This window comes from Onychomys torridus, chromosome 1, assembly GCF_903995425.1.
Source record: "Onychomys torridus chromosome 1, mOncTor1.1, whole genome shotgun sequence".
Classification (NCBI taxonomy): Eukaryota; Metazoa; Chordata; class Mammalia; order Rodentia; family Cricetidae; genus Onychomys; species Onychomys torridus.
Window position 1 is genome coordinate 27951697 of NC_050443.1, and position 22867 is coordinate 27974563.

Below are 22867 nucleotides of genomic sequence, written 5' to 3' on the forward strand. Positions count from 1 at the left end.
TGCAACAAACAGGGAGGGCTGAGCTGTGTTAGGTTTACCAATCGCTGGTCCACGGAAGGGTTTGTTGCGTCATCTCTGACCTCTGTGGTCACCACTAGGCCTTTGGTCACTCTCCAGTCGGCCTTTTCGTGCCTGTTCAGGTCCTGCTATGTCTGCACAGGATTCCCTGTCCTCAGACTCACTCTCAAAGCATGAAATAGGTTCTCTGTACAAGACTGGTGGTAATGGATGCCTGGGGACCTGCTTGTCTGGTGCAGAGGACTGAGCCACACTGTTCCTCTCCCAGATGGGACCGTTCTACTCAGCGTGTGTGGTAGTTCCTCATTCTCGGACCTTCATCTCTAGGATCGGGCAGTGCTTCATGTGGCCCTCCGGAACCGGTCCAACACACCCATTGTGGTGGATGGCAAAGACGTGATGCCAGAGGTCAACAGGGTTCTGGAGAAGATGAAGTCTTTCTGCCAGGTAAGTTGATGCTAGCCTAGACGAGCCTTTGGCGCTCTCTCTGTGTTTGTGTGTGTGTGTGTGTGTGTGTGTGTGTGTGTGTGTTTTCAGGAATCTGGCCCACTGCTCTCCCTAGAGGCAGGACTTAGGGCCTGCTGCAGCCTCAGGTGGGGTGACCTGTGTGATTGCTGACCCTGGCATCTCTGCTGAGACCTGAATTTCCCTCAGCTCTTTTCAGAGTGAGCATACCCTCTCCAACTTTCGAGGTCTGGGATTGCCGATGTGCACCACTACAGCCTGTTATATGGTATTAGGGGCAGCAGGGATGCAGAGTGTCAAACTTCAGGCTTTACATAATAGCCAACTGAGCCCATTTCCCCTCCCTACAGCTTATTTCTGCTAGAAAAAATGTAAAACATACCTTTGGGTCAATATCATGCATATAACCGCACCACACACAGACCTTTTGTTTATTTTTCTTTCCTTTCTCTTCCCTCTCTCCCTCCTTTTCTTTCTTTTCAAAGCAGGGTCTAACTAACAGTTCCTGGCTGGTCTGGAACTGGCCTGTGTAGACCATACTGATCTACGACTCACAGAGATCTATGTGCCTCTGCCTTCCTAGTTCTGGGATTAAAGACATCACAAGTGCACTGTTGATGCACACCTTTAATCCCAGCACTCAGGAGGCAGAGACAGGTGGATCTCTGTGAGTTTGAGGCCAACCTGGTTTACAGAGTGAATTCCAGGACAGCCAGCGCTGCACAGAGAAACCCTGTCTCGAAAATCAAAAAAAGGGGGCTGGAGAGATGGCTCAGAGGTTAAGAACACTGGCTGTTCTTCCAGAGGTCTTGAGTTCAATTCCCAGCACCCACATGGTGGCTCACAACCATCTGTAATGAGATCTGGCTTCCTCTTCTAGTCTGCAGGGATACATGCAAACAGAACACTGTATACATAATAAATAAATCTTAAAAAAAAAAAAAAAAAGACGTGTCACAGCATGCCCAGCTGACCTCCTCTGCTATCAAGTGTATGTGGGGCTGGGGGAGGCAGTGTGGGTTGCTGTAGAGACCAGCTGAATTTACTTCATAATCCCTCAGTGTGTATCCCCAGGGTATCCCTGCACAGCATAGTAGATGTTACCAAGTCTGGGTAAAAGGGTAATCCTGTGGGTGTGTGCGGGCGTGTGTCTGTATGGGCTGGGCATGCTCAGAGCATGATCATCTGGCCAGCTGTGATCGTTGTGGGTTTGTGACTGAAACCAAGAGCTCTCAACAGCTCCCAAGGCGGCTGCTGGTCAAAGGCTGCTTGCCTTGGCCAAAAGCCATTTTCAAACTTGAAAATGACACTGGCATTCATCTTAAAGACCTGGCCGCCACCTGGATGCAGGGCTTACTGGGATGAGGAAGCCTAGGAATCCTTGGTGGGAATCTGGATTTCACAGTGTCCCTGAGGTTTTGTGTGTGAAACAGGGCATCCCTTACCTCTGGCAGAGTTGGACCCCAGTGCTCTGATTGTGTGTGTGCTCAGGCATGCTGGGTGGACAGTGTGGTATTAGTTATCCCCAGTGCTCGTACAGCCTTACACTCCCTTACAGCTGGCTGTTGGTCTGGCTGACTCAGGCTGACTAGGTATTTTTAGTTGAAAATACTCAGCTTGGTTCTGGTGGATTGTGCTTGTATTCCTATCACTTATAAGGCTGAAGTTGGAGGATTACCAGGCTGTGGCCAGCCTGAGGAGATCCTTTCTCAAAACAAAGCCCAAGGTACAAACACGCTGCTAACCAATGGCAGTCCTGTAGCTAGAGTTTTCTTACCTGTCCCAGAGTTAGAACAAATCTCTCTTACCCGCCAGTCCCACAGTCGCTCAGACCCAACCAAGTAAACACACAGAAACTTATATTGCTTATAAACTGTATGGCCGTGGCAGGCTGTTTGTTATCTACCTTTTTTATCTTAAATTAACCCATTTCTGTTAGTCTATACTTTGTCACATAGCTTATGGCTTACCAGTGTCTTTACATGTTGCTTTTTATGGCGGCGGTAGGCGGTGTCTCTCCCCAGCCTTCTCCATCCCAGAATTCTCTTTCTTCTCTCTTGTCCCGCCTATACTTCCTGCCTGGCCATTGGCCAATCAGAACTTTATTTACACAGAGCGATATACACAGCACAGTCCCAGTGAGGAATTCCACTTCCTGTGGCTGGTCCTCTCAAAAGGAAATAGTAGAGTCAGGCACAATGGTTCATGCCGATGATCTCAGCAGTGAGGAAGCTAAGGCAGGAGAGCCACAAGGTCAGTGTTAGCCTAGGCTGAATAGTGAGCCGCTCAAATAATCAGCACAACAGAAAGCTGGTGTACCAATGTCTGTGTGTCAGTCTGTCTTGGTGATGCTGGGAATTGAATTCAGAGTCCCGCATGTGATAAGCAGGCACTTGAGGAGAGAAATGCTAACTGTATGAAGCAATGCATAGACTAGTGAGTCTTAACTGATTGTTATGTATATCCATGTATCAAAATATCACAGTGTACCTCAAAAATATGTGTCATCTATCAATTGAAAATTTACAATAAAGCCGGGCAGTGGTGGCAAATGCCTTTAATCCCGGCACTCAGGAGGCAGAAGCAGGCAGATCTCTGTGAGTTTGAGGCCAGCCTGGTCTACAGAATGAGTTCCAGGATAGCCAGGGTACACAGACAAACCCTGTCTCGAAACACCAAAAAAAAAAAAAAAAAAAAAAAAAGGAAAGAAAAAGAAAATTTACAATAAATGAGGAACAGTAACTGAAGAGAAAAGCTACCATCATTTATCCATATTATTGGTAGCTGTGGCGGCACTGCCCTGCTGTATTATTTATTATATACTAGGAAGTTACCAAACGGTTTCTTAGGTGTGGTGGCACACACCTGTCTTCCCAGCACTCTGGGGACTGATGCAGGAGGATGATGAATCTGAGGCCAGCGGTGACACTCTTTCCAAGCACAAAAAAACAATACAACACAAAGAAATGGCGTGTGTTCTAAATGGCGTGTGTTCTAAAGCCCCACCTACATGAAGGTTATATTAGATAGATTATATTATATTATATTATATTATATTAGAAGATTATATTATATGGTCTCTTTCTCTCATAATTTGTGTTGTGGGGTAAGTACTTTGTTTTAGTACCCTGGTCTGTGAGATTGAAAGTGAAAAGCTGAGCAGCTAAAGGTCTCTTAAGTATCTTTTATCTTCCTCACTTAGCTCCATTCAGTTCAGGTCGATACAGTTTCAGACATTAGTTCTTAGTAAGTCTTAAGAGACTGTTTCAAGAAGCTTATTGTGTGTGTGTGGGGGGGTGTCAGTCTGTTAGACAAGAGCTGTGTGCACAGTTTTCTTCAAGGTGAGTTCTATATAATATGTGTTTTATACACACACACACACACACACACACACACAATTGTTCTTACATGTATGTATTTGTACTCAGTCATACACGGGCCACAGCTCGTGGGAATGAGTTCTCATGTGTCACGTGGTTCCCAGGGAATGAACTGGGGGGGGGTTAGGCGTGATGGCGAGCTCTCCCAGCCACAGGGTTATTTCACTGGCCCAAGATGAACTCCTTTATACCTTTGCTTCTGAGCCCACCGAGATGGGGTCACGATGCCGCGTCAACAAAGGATCTTTGTAGAACGGATCTCAGCCCGTCCCTGCTATGTGGATGAGGATGACCTTGAACTTCCGATCTCCCTGCCTTTGGAGTACTGGAATTAAATTTTTTTTTTTTTTTTAAGAATTTTTTTAAAAGATTTATTTATTATGTACACAGTGTTCTGCCTGCGTGTATGACTGCAGGCCAGCAGAGGGCACCAGATCTCATTACAGATGGTTGTGAGCCACCATGTGTTGCTGGGAATTGAACTCAGGACCTTTGGAAGAGCAGCCAGTGCTCTTAACCTCTACGCCATCTCTCCAGCCCCTTGTTTGTTTAATTTTTGAGACAGGATTTCCTTATATAGCCCTAGCTAACCTGGAACTCGTTTTGTAGGTCAGACTCAAAGCTGCCTGGCTCTGCCTTCCAGGTACTGGGATTAAAGGTGTGCACCACCTAGCCTGGAAACAAAGGGATTTTAAAAATAGATTTATTTTATTTTTATTGTATGTGTATTTGTGTCTCTGTGTGGGTATGTGCATGTGAGAGCAGGTGTGGGTGCCCACAGAGTCCTGAAGAAGGGTGTCATACTCTGGGGCTACAAGCCATTGTAACCCACACATGGGTGCTGGGAACTAAACTTGGGTTCTCTTTTCTTTTCTTTTCTGGTTTTTCAAGACAGGGTTTCTCTGTGTGGCCTTGACTGTCCTGGAACTCACAATGTAGACCAGGTTGAGCAATGCATGCTCTTAACCACAGCACCATCTCTCCAGCCCCACAAAAAGTGTTGTGGCTCTACTCTTAATTATTTGTTTATTTATTTTGGTTTTTTGAGACAGGGTTTCTCTGCATAGCTTTGGAGCCTTCCCTGGAACTTGTTCTGTGGATCAGGCTGGCCTCGAACTCATAGAGATCTGCCTGTCTGCCTCCCAAGTGCTGGGATCAAACGCATGCACCACCAAGCCTGGCCTACAAGAAGTCTTTTCCCTGCAATTCCCAGTAACATTTTCCTGCCCTTTCTTTAAACCCACACCAGCAGCTGCCTCTGGGCTGTCTGATCTGTTTTAGGACTCACTTACTCTTAAGGCTTCCTGTCAAAGCATTAGGTTTGTTTGTTTAGGGATGGAGTCATCTTGGACTCATGATAGTCTAGTCTCCCAGGTGCTGGGAGTACGGGCATAAGCTATCACCACATCCAGTTTGTTTAGGTTTCAAATATTTTTTTGTATTTTATGTGTAAGGGTATTTTGCCTGTGTGTACTTTATTGTAGTATGTGTATGTATGCATACAGTACCCAGAGGCTAGAAGGTGTTAGATTCCCTGGGACTGGAATTACAGACAGTTGTGAATTACCTTGTGGTGCTGGGAATTGGACGTGGGTCCTCTGCAAGAACAGCCCATCCTCCTAACCACTGAGGTATCTCTCCAGCCTTGTGCAGACATTTATACCATGAAATAAACAAGTGACTCTCTTCTCCTCTTTCCCTGTCATGGAGTTAGGAAGCCAGCCTGCCTCAGAATGGGGTTTCAGAGGCTACTTGGAATAAACATTTGGAAGTAGGGACAAGAAAGCACAGTTTGGCCGGGCGTTGGTGATGCACGCCTTTAGTCCCAGCACTTGGGAGGCAGAGGCAGGCGGATCTTTGTGAGTTCGAGGCCAGCCTGGGCTACAGAGCAAGATCCAGGAAAGGTGCAAAGCTGCACAGAGAAACCCTGTCTCAAAAAAAAACCAAAAAGAAAGAAAGGAAGAAAGCACAGTTTGCTCCCAAAGTCTGTTTAAATAGCATGCGACAGTGTACCAGGATAGTGTGTGTCACAGAACATGGTAGGTATCTGGCACTGTGGCCTCCAGAGGCTCCTGAGAGGGCCTCGTAGTTGTCATTGAGGCAAGAATGACCCAGAAGGGTGATGTTTTTGAGCTGTGCCCTCTCCATGTACGTTGGGTTAATTATGTGATCTGGTTCTGTACCAGCGGGTCCGGAGTGGTGACTGGAAGGGGTACACCGGCAAATCCATCACGGACATCATCAACATCGGCATTGGAGGCTCCGACCTGGTAAGGAGAGCCCAGTTCACCCCGGGAGAGGGTGAAGGAGGGGAGCAGGCTCTCCTCAGAGCTGATTCCTCTCTTCCTGCAGGGACCCCTCATGGTGACTGAAGCCCTCAAGCCATACTCTGCAGGAGGTCCCCGCATCTGGTTTGTTTCTAACATTGATGGAACTCACATTGCCAAAACCTTGGCCAACCTGACCCCCGAGTCTTCCCTGTTTATAATCGCCTCCAAGGTATGTCGCTGGGGCCCGGGAGGGATGGGTGGATTGCCCTGGCAGTGGAGTCTCAGGACCGGTTCTGAGTGAATGGTGCTTTGTGGAGCAAGTTAACACAGCTGCCCTCAGATGGTTCCCATGTCTGACAGCAAAGGAGGTTGTTCAATTTGGACTTTTGTTCTGGGTTGTACCCACTTACTTTATGTGCCCTGCCCCTCCCCCTCACGTGTGTGTGTGTGTGTGTGTGTGTGTGTGTGTGTGTGTGTGTGTGTGTGTGTTCCTGCTGACTGAACTAAGGGTCTCAGTCATGCTAGGCAAGTACTCTACCACTGAGCTACATACCCAGCTAGCCTTGAATTCACTCTGTAGCCCAGGCCCACCTTGAACTTTAGATCCAACCTCAGCTGCTCAAGTGGATTACAGACTGGTCCTTGTTCCAACATGTCTCTGATAGTTCTTTCTTTATTCTTTTTGTTTGTTTGTTTGTTTTTCAAGCCAGGTAGCCCTGGCTGTCCTGGAACTCTCTTTGTAGACCGGGCTGGCCTCGAACTCAGGGAGACCTGCCTGCCTCTGCCTTCTGAGTGCTGAGATTAAAGGTGTGCACCACCACCACCTGGCTCCTTATTCTTTTTTTTTTTTTTTTTTTGCCTCTGGCTGTCCTGATCTCTGTAGATCAGGCTGGCCTGAACTCAGGGATCTGCCTACCTTGGCCTCCTGAGTGTTGGGTGATACTTCTTTCTTGGTAGATGCATTACCTTCTTCTCTGTCTCTCTCCAGCCTTCCCTTCCTCCTCCTCCCGTTCCCACTCTTCCCTCTCAGGTGTTTTTTTTTGTTGGTTTTTTTTTTTTAAAGGTTTATTTTATTTATTACATATACAGTGTTCTGTCTGCTTGTATGCTTGCAGGCCAGAAGAGGGCATCAGGTCTCTTCATAGATGGTTGTGAGCCACCATGTGGTGCTGGGAATTGAACTCAGGACCTCTGAAGTCCATCTCTCCAGCCCCAGAATGTGTGTCCTTTTTTTTTTTTTTCCCCAGAGCTGAGGACCGAACCCAGGGCCTTGCGCTTGCTAGGCAAGTGTCTACCACTGAGCTAAATCCCCAGCTCTCCCTCAGGGTTTTAAGACAGGGTCTTTTATAGTTGAGTGTAGTCCCTCCCTCTCTCAGCCCCTGAGCACTGGGAATGCAGGTGTGTACCACCATGCCTGGCACGTTCTACCATTCTGATTTCAGAGCCCTGGCCTGAGACCTGAACAGTTTGCTTGTTACCGTTTATGCCTTATGTACCCTAATACACACAAAATAATAAAAAGTTCATCTGAGGGGTCAGCAGGATGGTTCAGCAGATAAAGGGGCTTGCCGCAAAGCCTGATGACCTGAGTTTGATTTTGGGTCCTGTATTGTAGGAGAGAATTACTCCCGAAACTTGTCCTTCACCTCCACCACGTGTGTCATGCCTACACACACACACACACACACACACACACACACACACACACACACACAGAATGTAATAAAATTGAAAAATAGCATTCCATCTGAATTGTGAATTCTAGCCTAGGCTGAACTGGAGAGAGCTCAGAATATGCTCAGCCCCTCTCCTGGGAGATGCCTGACCTGTAGGATTTGGCTTCTGGTGGGATTTGGGTCCTTCCCCCCTTGGATGTGAACTGCTAGAGTTGACATGCGCAGTGTTATGACGTGTGTTTGTGGATGCCTGTGGGCTTGCTGAGGAGCTAAGTAGTCACCAGGGTGGCCTCTGCCGCTGACCCTGAGCTGGACTCACTGCCACATTCTGTTGCAGACCTTCACCACCCAGGAGACCATCACCAATGCAGAAACGGCAAAGGAGTGGTTTCTTAACACAGCCAAGGAAGTGAGTGGGCAGCAGGGTGGGTCTCCTGCTGGGGGAGCGTGTCCTGTGTCCCTTCCCTCTCCTAAAGGTGGAAGGCCCTTCTGGCTCCTTTCTTCATAGCTTTTGTTTTCTGTCCCCGGGACAAGCAGAACCTGCTTTAACCGGCTAAGGGCCCTTTCAGTAATTCATTCACTTCTAATAGTTTGTGTACTGTGACTGGGGATCCTTTAAGTCCCCAGAACACTGCGTGGAGCCTTCTCCTCCTTGGCCATGTGTGCCTTTGGGTGTGGATGGGCAGGCTGGCCTGTGGTCCTTGTACAACTCTTTTGTTGTTTATTGGTCTATGGCAGAGTCTGGGCTATGTAGTCCAGGCAGCTCTTGAACTCATGACCCTTAGGATTACAGTCACGTGCCACCAGCTTCCTGCCCTCTTGACCGTGGCCTTTTGTGGGCTCCTCTAACAGCTTCAGGGCCTGAGCCAGAGAACAGTTGATCCTGTGTAGAATCCGGTTTTCTGTGGTGATGGGCCCCAGCCTCGGGCAGCCCCTGGGGCGGGTTTGGTATAATTTGCCTCTGTCTCTTGTAGCCCTCTGCCGTTGCCAAGCACTTTGTCGCCCTATCCACCAACACGGTAAGTGCCAGCGTGGCATCCTGCATGCCCTCATGGGAAAGCCCAGTCCCCTGATTCAGGGCCGCATCACGGCTGGGTTGCTGGCATAGACGGCTCGCTGAGAGCCAGCCAGCCTTTGCTGCTACCTCCTTCAGTGTCTGGAACCTGAGGAGGGCACGGAGTCAGTGGGATCATGGTGTCTCCATATCTCCAAGGCCAGCTCTCTCCCCATATGGGATGTGCAGGGTGGATCCTGCTTCTCACCAAAGCTGTTAGGCCTGGTAAATGAGTGCGGTTTTGTGATGTGGTTGTTTTTTTTTTTTTTTAAGATTTAAAAAAAAAATTATGTGTATGAGTGTTTTGCATGTGTGTCTGCACTGTGGGCCAGGGGCCCACAGAGATCAGAAAAGGCATTAGGTTTCTGGAACTGAAGTTAGGGGTGATTGTGAACTACCCTACTGGGAATTGAACCTGGTCCTCTACAAGAATACGTGCTCCATCTCGCCAGCCCTGGATATAATTTTTTTTATTAATTTTTTATTGTTTTGTAGGTGTGTGTGTACATGATATGTATGTGTGGGCACACACATTACAGTGAAGGCCAGAGGACAACTTCGTGGAGTGTCCTGCCTCCTTAATGTGGGTTCTTGGGATTAAACTCAGATCTCCAGGCTTATACAGCAAGCGCCTTTACCTTGAGCCATCTTCCCTGGTTGTGAACTTTTTTGACAGGGCTTGACTGTATAGCCCTGACTGACCTGGATGGCCTCAAACTCACAGAGCTCCACCTACTTCTGCTTCCTGGATTAAGGCATTTGCTCTGTTGCCTAGTGTGGCTTTTTGGGGTGGGGGGTGGGGGGTGGGGGGCGTGGTTCAAGACAGGGTTTCTCTGTGTAGTTTCCATGCCTGTCCTGGAGCTCACTCTGTAGACCTGGCTGGCCTTGAACTCACAAAGATCTGTCTGGCTCTGTTTCCTAAGTGCTAGGATTAAAGGCGTGCATCACTGCCACCCAGCATGACTTTTTTTTTTTAAGATTGATTTTATGTGTGTGTGTGTGTGTGTGTGTGTGTGTGTGTGTGTGTGTGTGTGGCGGGGGTGGGTGGATATGTGCATGCATGAGGTAAGGATGCCTTCAAAGGCCAGGAGAGGGCTCTGGGTCTCCTGGAACAGGAGTTACAGTTGGTTATGAGCTGCCTGGTGTCTGTGAGGAGCCAAACTCGGGTCTGTGCTAGAGCAGTGTGTGGTCTTGGCTGCTGCCTTGTCTTTCCGGTGCCCCAAATGTGGCCTTTTGTTCTGGTTAAGGATTATGTGAGGTGGTGCTGATGGGATTAGAGCTCAGATCATGTCTGCCTGCTCACAGTCGGCTTGGCCTTGAGCCTGTATGAGGTAGGGGACACTCAGCCTGGCTCAGCAGTCAGAGGTAAAGTTGAATCCTGCTGTGTGGCAGTGCTGTGCCAGTCTGTGGTAGAGCTGGAAACCACAAACCATACCTAGGCCCTTCTGACCACCTTTTGCCACCCCTCCCCATTTTAATCTCTAATGCTGCCAAGAGGGTGCAGGGCCAGATGTCTCAAGGCTGCAAATCAGCACCTTGTCTGCCTTCTGCTGGCAGAGCTATGTCCGTGGACATCCCTGAGGATAAATATGGGGTGGAGGGCCTAGACACCTGAGAACAAGACTGGTCTCCTGAGGGAGCTCTTCAGGTGGCATCATCTTCACGGGGAGGGCTGGGTAGTGGTCTGGGCTTCATTGCCTAGCCTGCAGAGTAGCCTCTGGGTTGGAGTTCCAGATGTTAAGGGCAGAGTGTGGGGGATGGTTGTGTGGTATCTCTGGTTCTTAGACACCAAGAGGAGGTGCTGTAGGCGCAGGGTCCCTGGTGTGTTGGAGGTGAGCTGGCTTGGTGTCTAGTGCTGAGTGAGCAATCTCGGGTGCGCCACCCTTTCCCCATGGGGGTGGGAAGAAGGTGGGGCTGTGTGGCAGTATTTCTCCCCTCCTGCAGCTCCCATTGTCTAACAGATGTTCCCTTTGTATTTTCCAGACCAAAGTGAAGGAGTTTGGAATTGACCCTCAAAACATGTTCGAGTTCTGGGATGTAAGTAAGGCACTTCCTGTGCTGTGTGCTTGGCGTGTCCTTAGCCAAGTCCTGGCTGTTGAGGCAGCAGGAGGGCCTATGAGGTCAGGTCAGCATCTCTTGAGCACTTGCTGCATGTCTGTCTCACTTTGGGAGAGGCAGAGAGACCCCCAGGGAGGCTCTGTCTGTGGGAGAGCTCCCAGCTTACAGGGAGAAGTGGCCCCCTGGGTGCCTGCCAGCAGCATCCACTGTGAGGTAACCAGAGCCATCCCTGCCCTCTCGACTAGCTGAGGTGAGTTATTCTCAGGCCTGACCTTTCTCCAAGCTGCAGTCATGGTCTGTAAAGGCCAAAGGGCAGGGCAAGGCAGGTCCTGGGAAAGGACCCAGAGGATACTGCAGGAGCAGCTGGGGTGGCTGGCAGGGAGGAGGCCGTAGACCCGGAGTCTAGGCATACCAGGGCAGCTTGCACAGCAAACCCCCACTTCAAACGGCCACCTGATAGGACAGAGTCCTGGGGACTCGCCGGGAGGCAGTCTTGACTAGCAGTGCTGGCAGGAGGGGCCATGAAGGCTTGGAGTGCAGGGCTGCTGCGGCTGTGGTGTGTGCTCTGTGGGTGCAGTGGCTGTGGCCAGGCAGAGGTGCTCTCTAACACATGTCTTGGGTATACCTGAGAAGGTGTCACTCTTCAGGGCATCTCCCCACCAGCCATTGCACTGGAGCGCTTTTCTTGGCGACATCATTGGCTAAAGGGTTACCTAGCTTTGAAAGCTCTAAGACACCCTTTTCATTAAATTAAATGAATAAATAAATAAAAACTTTGTTTTTAGTGCCTAGGATACCACTGAGCTGCTCCCACCCCTCATACCCCACCCCCTTTTTGTTTGTTTTTTTTTTTTTTTTTTTGTTTTTTTGAGCTGGTTTCTTTGTGTAGTTTTGGTGCCTGTCCTAGAGCTCGCTTTGTAGACCAGGCTGGCCCCGAACTCACAGAGATCCCACTACCTTTGCCTCCCAAGTGCTGGGGCTCCCATCCCCTTTTATAGGATTTTTGAGAGACAGGATCTCTATGTAGCTCAGGCTGGCCTTGAATTGTGATCCTCTTGCTTTGACTTCCCAAGTGCTTAGAGTACAGGCATGTGCAACCACAGCTGGGCTAAGAGATGTTTTACTCATCTCTAGAGGAGAATGAAGCTCCATGTCCCAAGCCATACACTGTATGAGGAAACTCCTGTCTAGATGGGACCAGTTGTACATTGTCCTTAACACACATCCTGCGGTTCAGATGAGGAACCCCGTTGGGAAACTGGCCTCTAACGAATGTTGCCTGCCTGATAAAAGAGGAGGGGCCTGTCCCCTTCCTCCTTAGGCTTTGGCGCCTGAGCAGATGGTGGCAAGGGAGGAGTGGGTGTCCCCTGTTTGCCATGGAGCCCAACACAGTGGGGCATTCATTGTAGCTGGAACATACAGAAAATTGATAGAATGTGACAGAGAAGGTGGAGTCTTGCAGACAAGGTCAAATAGTGGCGGTTAGGTGCAGGGAGCAGGGTCCAGGGCTGGCAGTGACGGCAGTGAGACCTTGTGGGTCGGGCCACACATAGACGTAACCCCAACATCATGAGGAGGAAGGATGCGTGAAGACTCTGGAGTTAATCTCTCAGATGAGATAAAGAGACGGCAGGTCAGGGTGCGGCACTGCCGGCAAGGCCAGTCCTCAGGTCGGGTCCACTACAGGGTACGTGTGAGTGATGAGACTCTGGTCTGGGATCTGACGTGACATTGCCTAGCCTGTCTGCCATCTGGACCTAGCAGAGGTAAGCGAGAGAGCTGTAGAGGCTCTTGGGGTCCCAGCTTGAGTCCAACATCGGAGATCTAATGACATCTACGACTTGACATTTGCAAGCCATCTCTCCTCAGGTATGTCTGATGGAGTCCATAAGGTGTGTCTGTTGTCATGGCAGAGGTCTCAGGAGCTAGAATCAGGTCTGAAAGGGAGCAAGGACAGGTTCAGGAAAAGAAAGATATAAGTGCAGCTGTGACATCAGCTAGGTATGGTGGCACATCTCTGTAATCCCAGGGGGCTGAGACAGTATCATAAATTCAAGGCCTGCCTGACCTATGTAGTGAGACCTTATTTTTGTTTTTTTGTTTTGTTTTGAAGACAGGGTTTCCCTGTGTAGCTTTGCGCCTTTCCTGGAACTCACTCTGTAGACCAGGCTGGCCTCGAACTCACAGAGATGCACCTGCCCCTGCCTCCTGAGTGCTGGGATTACAGGCTCGAGCCACCACCACCCCGTGAGACTTTGTTTTTAAACAACCAAGAAAGAATAGTTCTGATAATTGAGGTCTGAAATCAAGGTCATGTGACCTTGGCCCAGCTATGTAGGAAGAGGGCCCAGATGTGCACATATTAGAGTCTGGTAGCTTCTGAAAAGTGAGGATTGGATAGTAGTTAGCTGACTGAGAGATGAGGTGAGCCCAGGTTCTCAGCATCCTGGCCAGCCCTTCCGAGGTTTCACAGCTGCTCCGTGTCACGGGGTGTGTTAGGTGGTGGGGTGAGAAGAGCGGGAGTAGACGGATTATAAAAGGTGAGGCCTGGGGCAGGAGACCAGCTCAAACACAGGTGGAAGTTTCCCATCCTAGCAGCCACTTCCCAAATAACCAACTTAATATTAATTATAAATGCTTGGCGATAGCTCAGACTTGTTATTAACTTAACCCATTTCTGTTAATCGGTGTGCTGCCCCGTGGCTCGTGGCTTTTACCCCTATCCCATTTTGTGTGTCTGACTTGTTCTGCATCTGGCCAGCAACTCCTGACTCTGCCCTTCCCCACCGTTCTCCTAGTCCAATCTCTTCCTGCCCAGCTATTGGCCAGTCACGGTGACATATTCACACAGTGTGAAGGAATGCTCCACGGCAGAGGACCTGTGTCTTTAGGGTGCGGTTTGAGAGCCTCGGGAAAGATAAAGGTTTGGAGACCCAGTTCTTTGAGAGAGTGTGCTAGCTAAGGCCCGAGTCTAACACTGGCAGTAGAAGACTCTGAGATTGGCAAGCAGCATCAGTTCAGGTATGGGGTAGAGTCTTATGAGATGTGGTCTCATGGCTGAGGTCTCAGGAATCGGACAAGAATGTGTGACTGGTTTTCCTCTGGAGCCGGAGGAGCCAGGTTGGGCACGTGTAGGTAGAACATGTCTAGTATGGACATCTGAAACTAAAGGTGCAGGGGTAGGAGATAGAGCTCCTTGGCAGGGTCCAGGCCCTTGGTTCAGCCCCCAGCCATCACCAGAAATGGGAGGAAGGCAGGGGCAGGTGGAGCTGAGCCCTGATTGAAACCAGGTTCGACCGTGTGTTTCGGTGACATTGGAACAGTTCTGGTAGCACATAGGTAGGTGGTCTAGTGTCTGCTAATCCATCCAGAAGGCGTGGAAACCAGGCCCGTACAGGTGTTTACAGTAAGACTGGCAGAGGAAGTTGCTAAGGGTTAGGCTTGTATGCCCTGGTCTTCCAGGTAAAGTACAGAAGAGGCTGCTGAGGTCAGGCCCAGGCTAGGATCCCAAGTCTGCTGGTCTTGGCCAAGCACAATGGGAGTGATTTTGTCTGCTGAAGCAGCAAAGGTGGGTTGATGTGAGACACTGCAGTTCATCATTAAATCCTTCCTTGGGTCAGTCCAGTCGAGCAAAGCAGGCAGAGACAAACTGTCAGGTGAGGCCCCAGAGGCAAAGAAGAATTGGATGTTTGAGGTGCTTTCTGAAGAAATGAAGTAAGACAAGATGGATGGAGCACATGTCTGAGTGGGAAACTAAGGGGGTGCAGCATGCATGGATGTCTTTGGTTACCCGGGCATGGTCATGATTAGTATGTGAAACTTCACTTGGTATGGTTGAGTGTGACCAGGCACAGGGATATGGAGGTCACTTTCTTGGGTAAGGCCATGGAGTCTTTTCCTGGCATGAGGTTAAATCTTTAGGACACAATGTGGGTTGTCGGGTTTTGTCAGTGACTGTGAAGGCCTGACTGAGGTCACAAAACTGGCATGTTACTGAGACATAAGAAGTCATAGTCAGAGCTGGGAAAGAAAATGCATTATTAGGTCAGGTAGGTAGAACTGGCCTGTTAGGAATGTGAGGGTCAGGGTTCGGTAAGTGGACTTGATTCATTAGGAATTATATGAGGATTCAGTATCAGGTAGACAGATGTGGGGCAAGGAATCAGGATCAGAACTGGACAGTCAGGCATGGTCTGAAAAACCCAGCATCTCATATAGGTAAGTGGAGCTAGCCCTTCTGGTGTGTGGTCCAATGAGCCAAGATGTTTTGCTGGTCTTCCAGGTGTGGTCTCAAGATCCATGGTCAACATCCTGATAGATTGCAGTGACTTACCATGGAGAGTCAGAAGCCAGGGGGCATACTGTACCAATAGACAGAGCTAGACCAGGCTGGCCTCGAACTCACAGAGATCCGCCTGCCCCTGCCTCCTGAGTGCTGGGATTACAGGTGTGCACCACCACGCCTGGCCTGTCAGATACAGTTTTGGAAGTGTGAGAATTAAAGGTGAATGCAGGTATGTGGTCCTGGCTTTCGGTTGTGTTCTGGAGGGCCAGGGTCAGAAGCAGACAGTTGATCTGCAGATAGAGACCAAGGCCTGAGGGCTTGAACACTGGTAGGTAGAGCTGGCCCTTCCAAAGCTGGATTCAGTCAGAGGTAGGAGTTATACCTGCGTCTTGGTGGAGAAGCCTGAAGAAGCATGGTCCAGGCTTGGGTAGAGGACAACCAGGTTTGAGAAGCCGGGGCCAGACACAGGTAGAGATGACCGACCAGATATGCTCTGGAGGCAGGCTCAAGTACTTGTAGGTGGAGCTGACCAGATGTGCTCTGAAGACCCAAGGGTCCAGCACAGGTGGGTATATCCGGCTTGGGAGGTGAGATCACAAGAGCCAAGGTCAAACTAAGAGGAAGGAAATTAGGGCCTAGAGAGATGGCTCAGAGGTTAAGAGCAATGGCTGCTTTTCTAGAGGACCTGAGTTCAATTCCCAGCAACCACATGGTGGCTCACAACCATCTGTAATGAGTTTTGGTAGCCACAGATACATACATAATTAAATCTTTTTTAAAAAAGGAAGGAAATTTGTCCCACTAAGTGCAGCCTAAGGAGCCGTCATTGAGCACAGATGGACAGGTTGTCCCGGCATGGTCTGAGTCAGAGCTGTTCTCCTGGGTGTCGTTTTGAGGGGTTCAAGAATGTGGGTAGATAGTGTTGAGTTGTACACAGGATTCAGTTAAAGGTAGGGTATCCTTGAGTCTTTGTGGAGGTGCCCTGGCTAAGCTCATGTGGGTTGAATTGACCTCTCACATTGGACACACAGCACTGGCCCATAAAATAGACAAGTGCAGTGGGTCTTCTAGGCTATCTGCAAGCCCTAATTTAAATGTATGTAGATAGGGTTCTCTAAGCAAGGGCTTTCGAACCAGAGATAGATATGCCTGAGGTCTGTCCTGAAGGAGGAAGGAAGGAAGGAAGGACCGACCAGTTACAGGCGTGTGGGGGTCCGAGAGAGGAGGTGGGGTGCACTGAGCAGCTGTGCTGCCTGCCCTCATCAGGGCCACACCTGGGCTCTTGCCAGGGCCTGGGGATCTGTAGCCAGGCCCAAGTGTGTGGTCTTAGGCCTTACTCTCTCACTGTTGTGTGGTCTGTATGAGGGGTCGGAGGCCTGGGTCAGACCCCTGTTTGGCATTGCCAGGCTCCCTGAGAAGTGAAATCTGGCCTTGTTCCTCTCAGCTGAGGTCAGAAGCTAACCCTGTCAGTGTGAGGGCTGCTGACCACCCAATTCAGGTTCAAACACTTGAGTCCACTAGGCAAGACCTGAGAGTCCATGTCTCTCCCAAGGGGTCCTATGAGATGGTTGCAAAGCTCTTCCTAAACTTGGATCCTTCCAGATGAATCATTATGTCTTAGCCAGAGGGACCTTGGCTGTATTTCTCGGTCTTTGGACCTGTGTGAACCTCCTGTGTCGGCCTCCTCAACCCCCAGCCCAGGGTGTCGTCATTTCAGGATAACCTCAGGTCCCTTGGGGGTTTCCTGTGTCTTCATTTGTGCCTTGCTCTCAGACCGCAGTTTTGAGAGCTCCACGAAGCTTTGTCCCTCTCCCCTTCCTCCTCCATCTTGGGGATTGTGCTGTGTTGCCTCCCAGCCTGTCTCCCCAGACTTCCAGAAAGCAGTTCCATCCAAACACCACAAGACATCTGATGCAAGTGTGGTCTGGCACCTCTGCTTTGCAGCTGGTGGGCTTCTAGTCCTGTGTCATCAGCCTGAGAGACTTGAGAAAGGAAGTTAGTTGCTCCTATCACTTCTGTAAAAGGCTCCTTCCGCTACAAGACTCTTGTATCCGCCACTCTGGAATGCCTCTCTGGATGCCGGGTGCTGCTGCCTCAGATCCAGGCTCTGTTTATAATTGGTCTCAGCACCTCTGGGTCTTCCATGTTTGAAGAGGCAAAGTGGACTGGGGAAGGAGGCTCTGTGCTTTTCTGTGTCTGAGGAGGCAGGGTAAGCAGAGTTACAAAGCTATGGATCTGTTGGTTCCTGAAGAGACAGAATGGGTGCAGGTCTGAGGTGCCACGTCTGTCAGTGTGTGAGGAGACGTGGTAGGTACAAGTGTTAGTCACTGTGGGACCAAGGTACAGGTAGGACCAAGGCTCTAGGTGTGTCAGTGACCTAGAAGACATGGTAGGTACAGGCCCAAGATTCTGGATCAGTCAACATATGAGGAGATGGTACGTAGAACTATGAGCTCTGGTCTGTCATTATCTGAGGAGATGGAAATACAGGTGTGAGGTTTTGGGTCTGTTAGTGACCAAAGAGACAGGGTAAGTGTGAGAATGAGGCTCTGGGTCTGTCAGTAACAAAGGAGACTAGTCAATATAGGTATGAACTAGTGGGTCTGTCCTTGATCAAGGAGGCAGGGTGGATACAGGAATGAGACTCTCGTCTACCAGTTCCTGAGGAGACAAGGTAGGCACAGGTATGAGGCTCTTGGTCTGCCAGTGCCTGAGAAGGCAGGGTAGGTGCAGGCATGAGGCTCTGGTCTACCAATTTCTGAGGAGACAGGGTAGGTGCAGGTATGCGGTTCTGGTCTGCCAATTTCTGAGGAGACAGGGTAGGCGTAGGTATGAGGTTCTGGTCTACCAGTTCCTGAGGAGACAAGGTAGGCACAGGTATGAGGCTCTCGGTCTGCCAGTGCCTGAGAAGGCAGGGTCGGTGCAGGTATGAGGCTCTGGTCTACCAATTTCTGAGGAGACAGGGTAGGACAGGTAATGAGGCTCTGGTCTGCCAATTTCTGAGAAGGCAGGGTAGGACAGGTATGAGGCTCTGGGTCTGTCAGTGGCTGAGGTCTGAACAGGTAAGTTCACAGGTATGAGCGTTTAGACTGCCAGTATCTGAAGAGATGAGGCATGGCCCAGGTATGAGACACTAAATCTATCAGTGTGTCTGAGGCAGGTGTACACGGGTATGAAGATGTAGTCTGCTAGCATCTGAGGAGATTGGGTTGGGAACAGGTGTGAGGGTCTATGTATGTGGACATCTGAGGAAGCAGGTTTAGCACAGATTGGGAGCCCTTTAGTCAGCACTGAGAAAGTAGGGACTGGCACAGGTATGGGGTCCTGGTTCTGTCAACGCCGAGAAGGTACAGGCCGGCACAGGTGTGAGACTGTCCATCAGTGCAGAGGAGACGGGAGCTGACAGGGATGAGGCCAGCCATGGTACCATCTTCAGTTGATTGGCTGTCTACCTTGCTGGCCGGCATGGAGGGCCGCTGCTGCTCCCTGGGCAGAGTTGTGTCGGGTCAGGCCCTCCACGCTGTACCTGTGGCTTTCTGGGCACAGGGGTGGCAGGAGGGGGGGAGGGTGTGCCTGCCCTCCTTCAATGTCTTGTCCTTCTCTCCTAGTGGGTAGGTGGCCGCTACTCGCTGTGGTCAGCTATTGGACTTTCCATCGCTCTGCACGTGGGTGAGTCGCCTGCAGGAGGCGGTATCGTAGTGCGAGGTTGAGGTTGCATCCCTGAATGCCTTGCTTGTCCCACAGGCTTCCAGCCTCTCTCCTCCTACCTAGAAACATTTATTCTTTTAGTTCTGGGCGGAAGAAGCATGGGTAGGTTTTGTGCTCAGGGCCACCTCTGAAGAGCAAGACTTCCTGCAAGCCCCTCCTTATCCCAGGTCATCTTCTGGCTCCAAAAAAACTGTGACCCACCTGCCAGCAAGACACAGGAGGTGGTCACTTCTTTTGATGCTACTTTTATGTCACAGGTTTTGACCACTTTGAACAGCTGCTCTCCGGGGCTCACTGGATGGTGAGTGCTGAGTGGCCTGGGACATGGATGGGTCCTGTTCCCTCCTTCCTCTCCCTGACAGATGCTCAGCCCCCACCCACCTTGTTTTTTTAGGACCAGCACTTCCGCAAGACACCCCTGGATAAGAATGCCCCGGTCCTTCTGGCTCTACTGGGGATCTGGTATATCAACTGCTTTGAGTGTGAGACCCATGCCTTGCTGCCCTATGACCAGTACATGCACCGTTTTGCTGCCTACTTCCAGCAGGTACCAGCTCCCAGGCTGTGCTTGGAAAGGTCTAGTGGCAGGCTCCAGTGTCTCCCCTTGTCCTTCAGTATGGATATGGCATATCTTTGCTCCTGGGTTTATGGCACATCTTGGTAACCAAGACCTAGTCCATCCGTGTTATCAGCTGAATTTCACCACTGTGAGAGATGCCCTCACCAGACTCATCCTGGAGAGGTTGTGGGCATGTGTCTTCCTCTTTGGCTCTCATTTGTTGCTTTTCTGGGTGATGGTGTGAGCTGGGACCCCCTGTGACCTGTGCTGTGGCCCATCTTGGGTGCATTGTTTACTTGGATATGTTAAATAACCAGAGAATTTACAGCTAACTTCTCTGCATTTGTAAGCACATGAAACAAAGATCAGCACTCTTATGAGCCTCTGACCCTGTGCCCCACCCTATAGTTTGGTCTGGGCACACCTACCTATTCATAGTCTTCTCTCCCCCCTTTTCTTTTTCTTTTTTTTTTTTTTTTTTTTTTTTGGTTTTTCAAGACAGGGTTTCTCTGTGTAGTTTTGCACCTTTCCTGGAACTCGCTTTGTACACAGGCTGGCCTCAAACTCACAGAGATCCACCTGGCTCTGCCTCCCAAGTGCTGGGATTACAGGCATGCGCCACCTGGCTTTCCCTTTTTTTTTTTTTTTTTGTGGAGCTGAGGATTGAACCCAGGGCTTTGCGCTTGCTAGGCAAGCACTCTACCACTGAGCTAAATCCCCCACCCCTCCCCTTTTCTTTTAATGTGTATTTGTATGTATCTGTGACATGTATGCAAGGTGCACATGGAGGCCAGAAGAGGTTTGATGGGATCCCTTGCAGCTAGTTACAGGTAGTTGTGAGCTACCAGATGTGGGTGCTGGGTATTGAAATTGGGTCCTCTGGAAGAGCAGGAAGCACTCTAAGGAACTACTAAACCATCTTCCAAGTCCCTTCATCATTATTCTTAAAGTGAACAAGATTTGAACCTTTCAATTTGCATGATTTTGAAAGATTTTCTGGATCAAGAGAGCAGTGGGCCATCTTCCTGGGTTACCTCAGTCCACCTATAGGAAGAACAAAGTTTGTTTTTAAAGAGATCCTCTTCCTGTCTCCAGATCATATTCTCCTTATCATGACCCTTATGGCATAGTAGTCTAAGCCAGAAAGCTCAGGAGCCTGAGGATCCACATTTATAGCCTCCCCCATGAAGCTGAGGCACCCCAGAAGGGTCTGGGCACAGTTCTTAAAAAGGAAATCTTGTAGGGAAAGGGTTGAGTTTCAGTCCTCATTCCAGGGCGACATGGAGTCCAATGGGAAGTACATCACCAAGTCCGGTACTCGAGTGGACCACCAGACAGGCCCCATTGTGTGGGGAGAGCCAGGGACCAATGGCCAACATGCATTCTATCAGCTTATCCACCAAGGTAAGGCCCCTCTGTCCTGGACAAGGGGGTGTGGTGCCTGGCAGGATGAGGTTGGGACAGCTGGGACCTCTTTCTTAGAGCAGTGCCTTCTTTAGGCTGTTTGGGTACCTCTCTTGGGCTTGGCTTGTATGGATGACCACTGTGCACTCCACAGGCACCAAGATGATACCCTGTGATTTCCTCATCCCTGTCCAGACCCAGCACCCCATACGGAAAGGTCTGCATCACAAGGTAAGAAGGCTGTCTGGACCCTCCTGCAGCTCTGCCCTGCTCAGCAGTTAGCTTCGTTTCTCTTACTGCCACAGCAGATGACCACAGATTTATTGCCTTGAGACACCACACATCTGTTCTCTCAGTTCCCAGGATCAGAAGCCCAGTAGCCATCAGAGTTGGGTTCCTACCTTATAAAAGGTGTGTTAGTCTGGCCAGGCAGTGGTGGTGTACGCCTTTAATCCCAGCACTCAGGAGGCAGAGGCAGGCATATCTCTGTGAGTTCCTGGACAGACACCAAAACTACACAGAGAAACCCTGCCAGTGTTAGCCTGTATTAGTTCTGTCTCTACTACTGTGACAAGAGCTCTAAGCAAGAGCAAGCCTGGCGGGGAGAAACAGTTATTTCAGCCTTCAGGTCCATGATTGAAGGAAGCCAGGGCAAGAGCTCGAGGCAGAAACTGTATCAGGCCTTTTCTTCTGGGCCACCAACCAGCTCCGAAATCATGACACAGACTTATTCGTTTTGAAGGCTCAGTCTAGCTTAGGCACATTTCTGTGTAATCTGTTTCTTTTTGTCTGCCTTCTGCCTCAGGGCTTATTACTTTTCTTACTTCTGTATATCTTACTGTCACTGCTTCTCTCTGTCTGTCTGTCTGGTGTCTGCCTGGCTTCTTGCCCCAGGCATGTCCCTGGTTCTCTCCTCCTTCTCTCTCTAGATTGCTCCTCCTGTTTATTCTCTTTGCCTGGCAGTCCCATCTATCCTTTCTCTTGCCTAGCTATTGGCCGTTCAGCTCTTTATTAGACCAATCAGGTGTCTTACGCAGGCAAGGTCAAACAGCAACACATCTTTACATAATCAAATGCAGCACAAACAAGTGTAATACATCCTTACGTGTTGAACAAATGCAGCATAAACAAATGTATCACACCTTTACCCAATTAAAGCAATATTCTGCAGCATAAACAGGTGTAACACATCTTTGCCTTTTAAAATAATATTCCATAACAAGAAACCATGGGTGAATGCTGATTGCTGACTTGTTCTCGGGTTCACGCTTAGCTAGTTTTTTTATACAGTCCATGGCCACCTGCCTAGGGATGGTGCTGCCTACAGTGGGCTGGGCCTTCCTGCGTCATTTAACAATGATAATCCACAGTATCATAGGCCAGTCTGACCTGGGCAGTCTCTCAATAGAAACTCCCATCTCAGATGACTTTAGGCTATGCCAAGTTGACGGTTAAAGCCTAGGATACAGCCAGACTCCCATGGGGAATACTTGTTCATTCAGGCTTCTGGCAGAATCTACCTCCCTGTGGGAGGACCAGCAGTCTCGTCCTTACTTGATGCTGTGTGTCTTTTTGTCTATCTCTTGTTTTTTTTTTTTTGTTTGTTTGTTTTTTGTTTTTTGTTTTTTTCGTTTTTTGAGACAGGGTTTCTCTGTGTAGCTTTGGAGCCTTTCCTGGAACTCACTCTGTAGCCCAGGCTGGCCTCGAACTCACAGAGATCCTCCTGCCTTCTGAGTGCTGGGATTAAAGGCGTCCTCCACCACCGCCTGGCTTGTCTATCATTTTGCAACAGGGTCACACAATGCAACCCAGGCTGGCCTTAAATTTGGTAATCCTCTTTTCTCAGTCTCCTGACTCCTGAGTGTAGGGATTAGAGGCATGTGTCACCATCCTGGGCTATACTCTGTGATGCAGCACTGTTGACATAATACAACTCGACAAGGTGTCGCCTCACCCTCTTTTTTGTTGTTGTTACTTTGTGTGATTTTAT

At 49.6% G+C, this 22867-nt stretch overlaps 1 protein-coding gene across 1 annotated transcript in view; it reads left to right on the forward strand.

Moving 5' to 3' along the window:
* Positions 1–22867, forward strand: part of Gpi (glucose-6-phosphate isomerase) — a 29754-nt gene that overhangs the window by 2543 nt on the left and 4344 nt on the right. The window contains exons 4-14 of the mRNA XM_036176949.1: positions 346–465; positions 6050–6133; positions 6216–6362; positions 8147–8218; positions 8784–8828; positions 10847–10900; positions 18815–18875; positions 19172–19215; positions 19309–19461; positions 20748–20877; positions 21032–21108. Of these exons, the coding sequence (XP_036032842.1) occupies positions 346–465; positions 6050–6133; positions 6216–6362; positions 8147–8218; positions 8784–8828; positions 10847–10900; positions 18815–18875; positions 19172–19215; positions 19309–19461; positions 20748–20877; positions 21032–21108 (987 nt within the window). The remainder of the gene's footprint in view (positions 1–345; positions 466–6049; positions 6134–6215; positions 6363–8146; positions 8219–8783; positions 8829–10846; positions 10901–18814; positions 18876–19171; positions 19216–19308; positions 19462–20747; positions 20878–21031; positions 21109–22867) is intronic.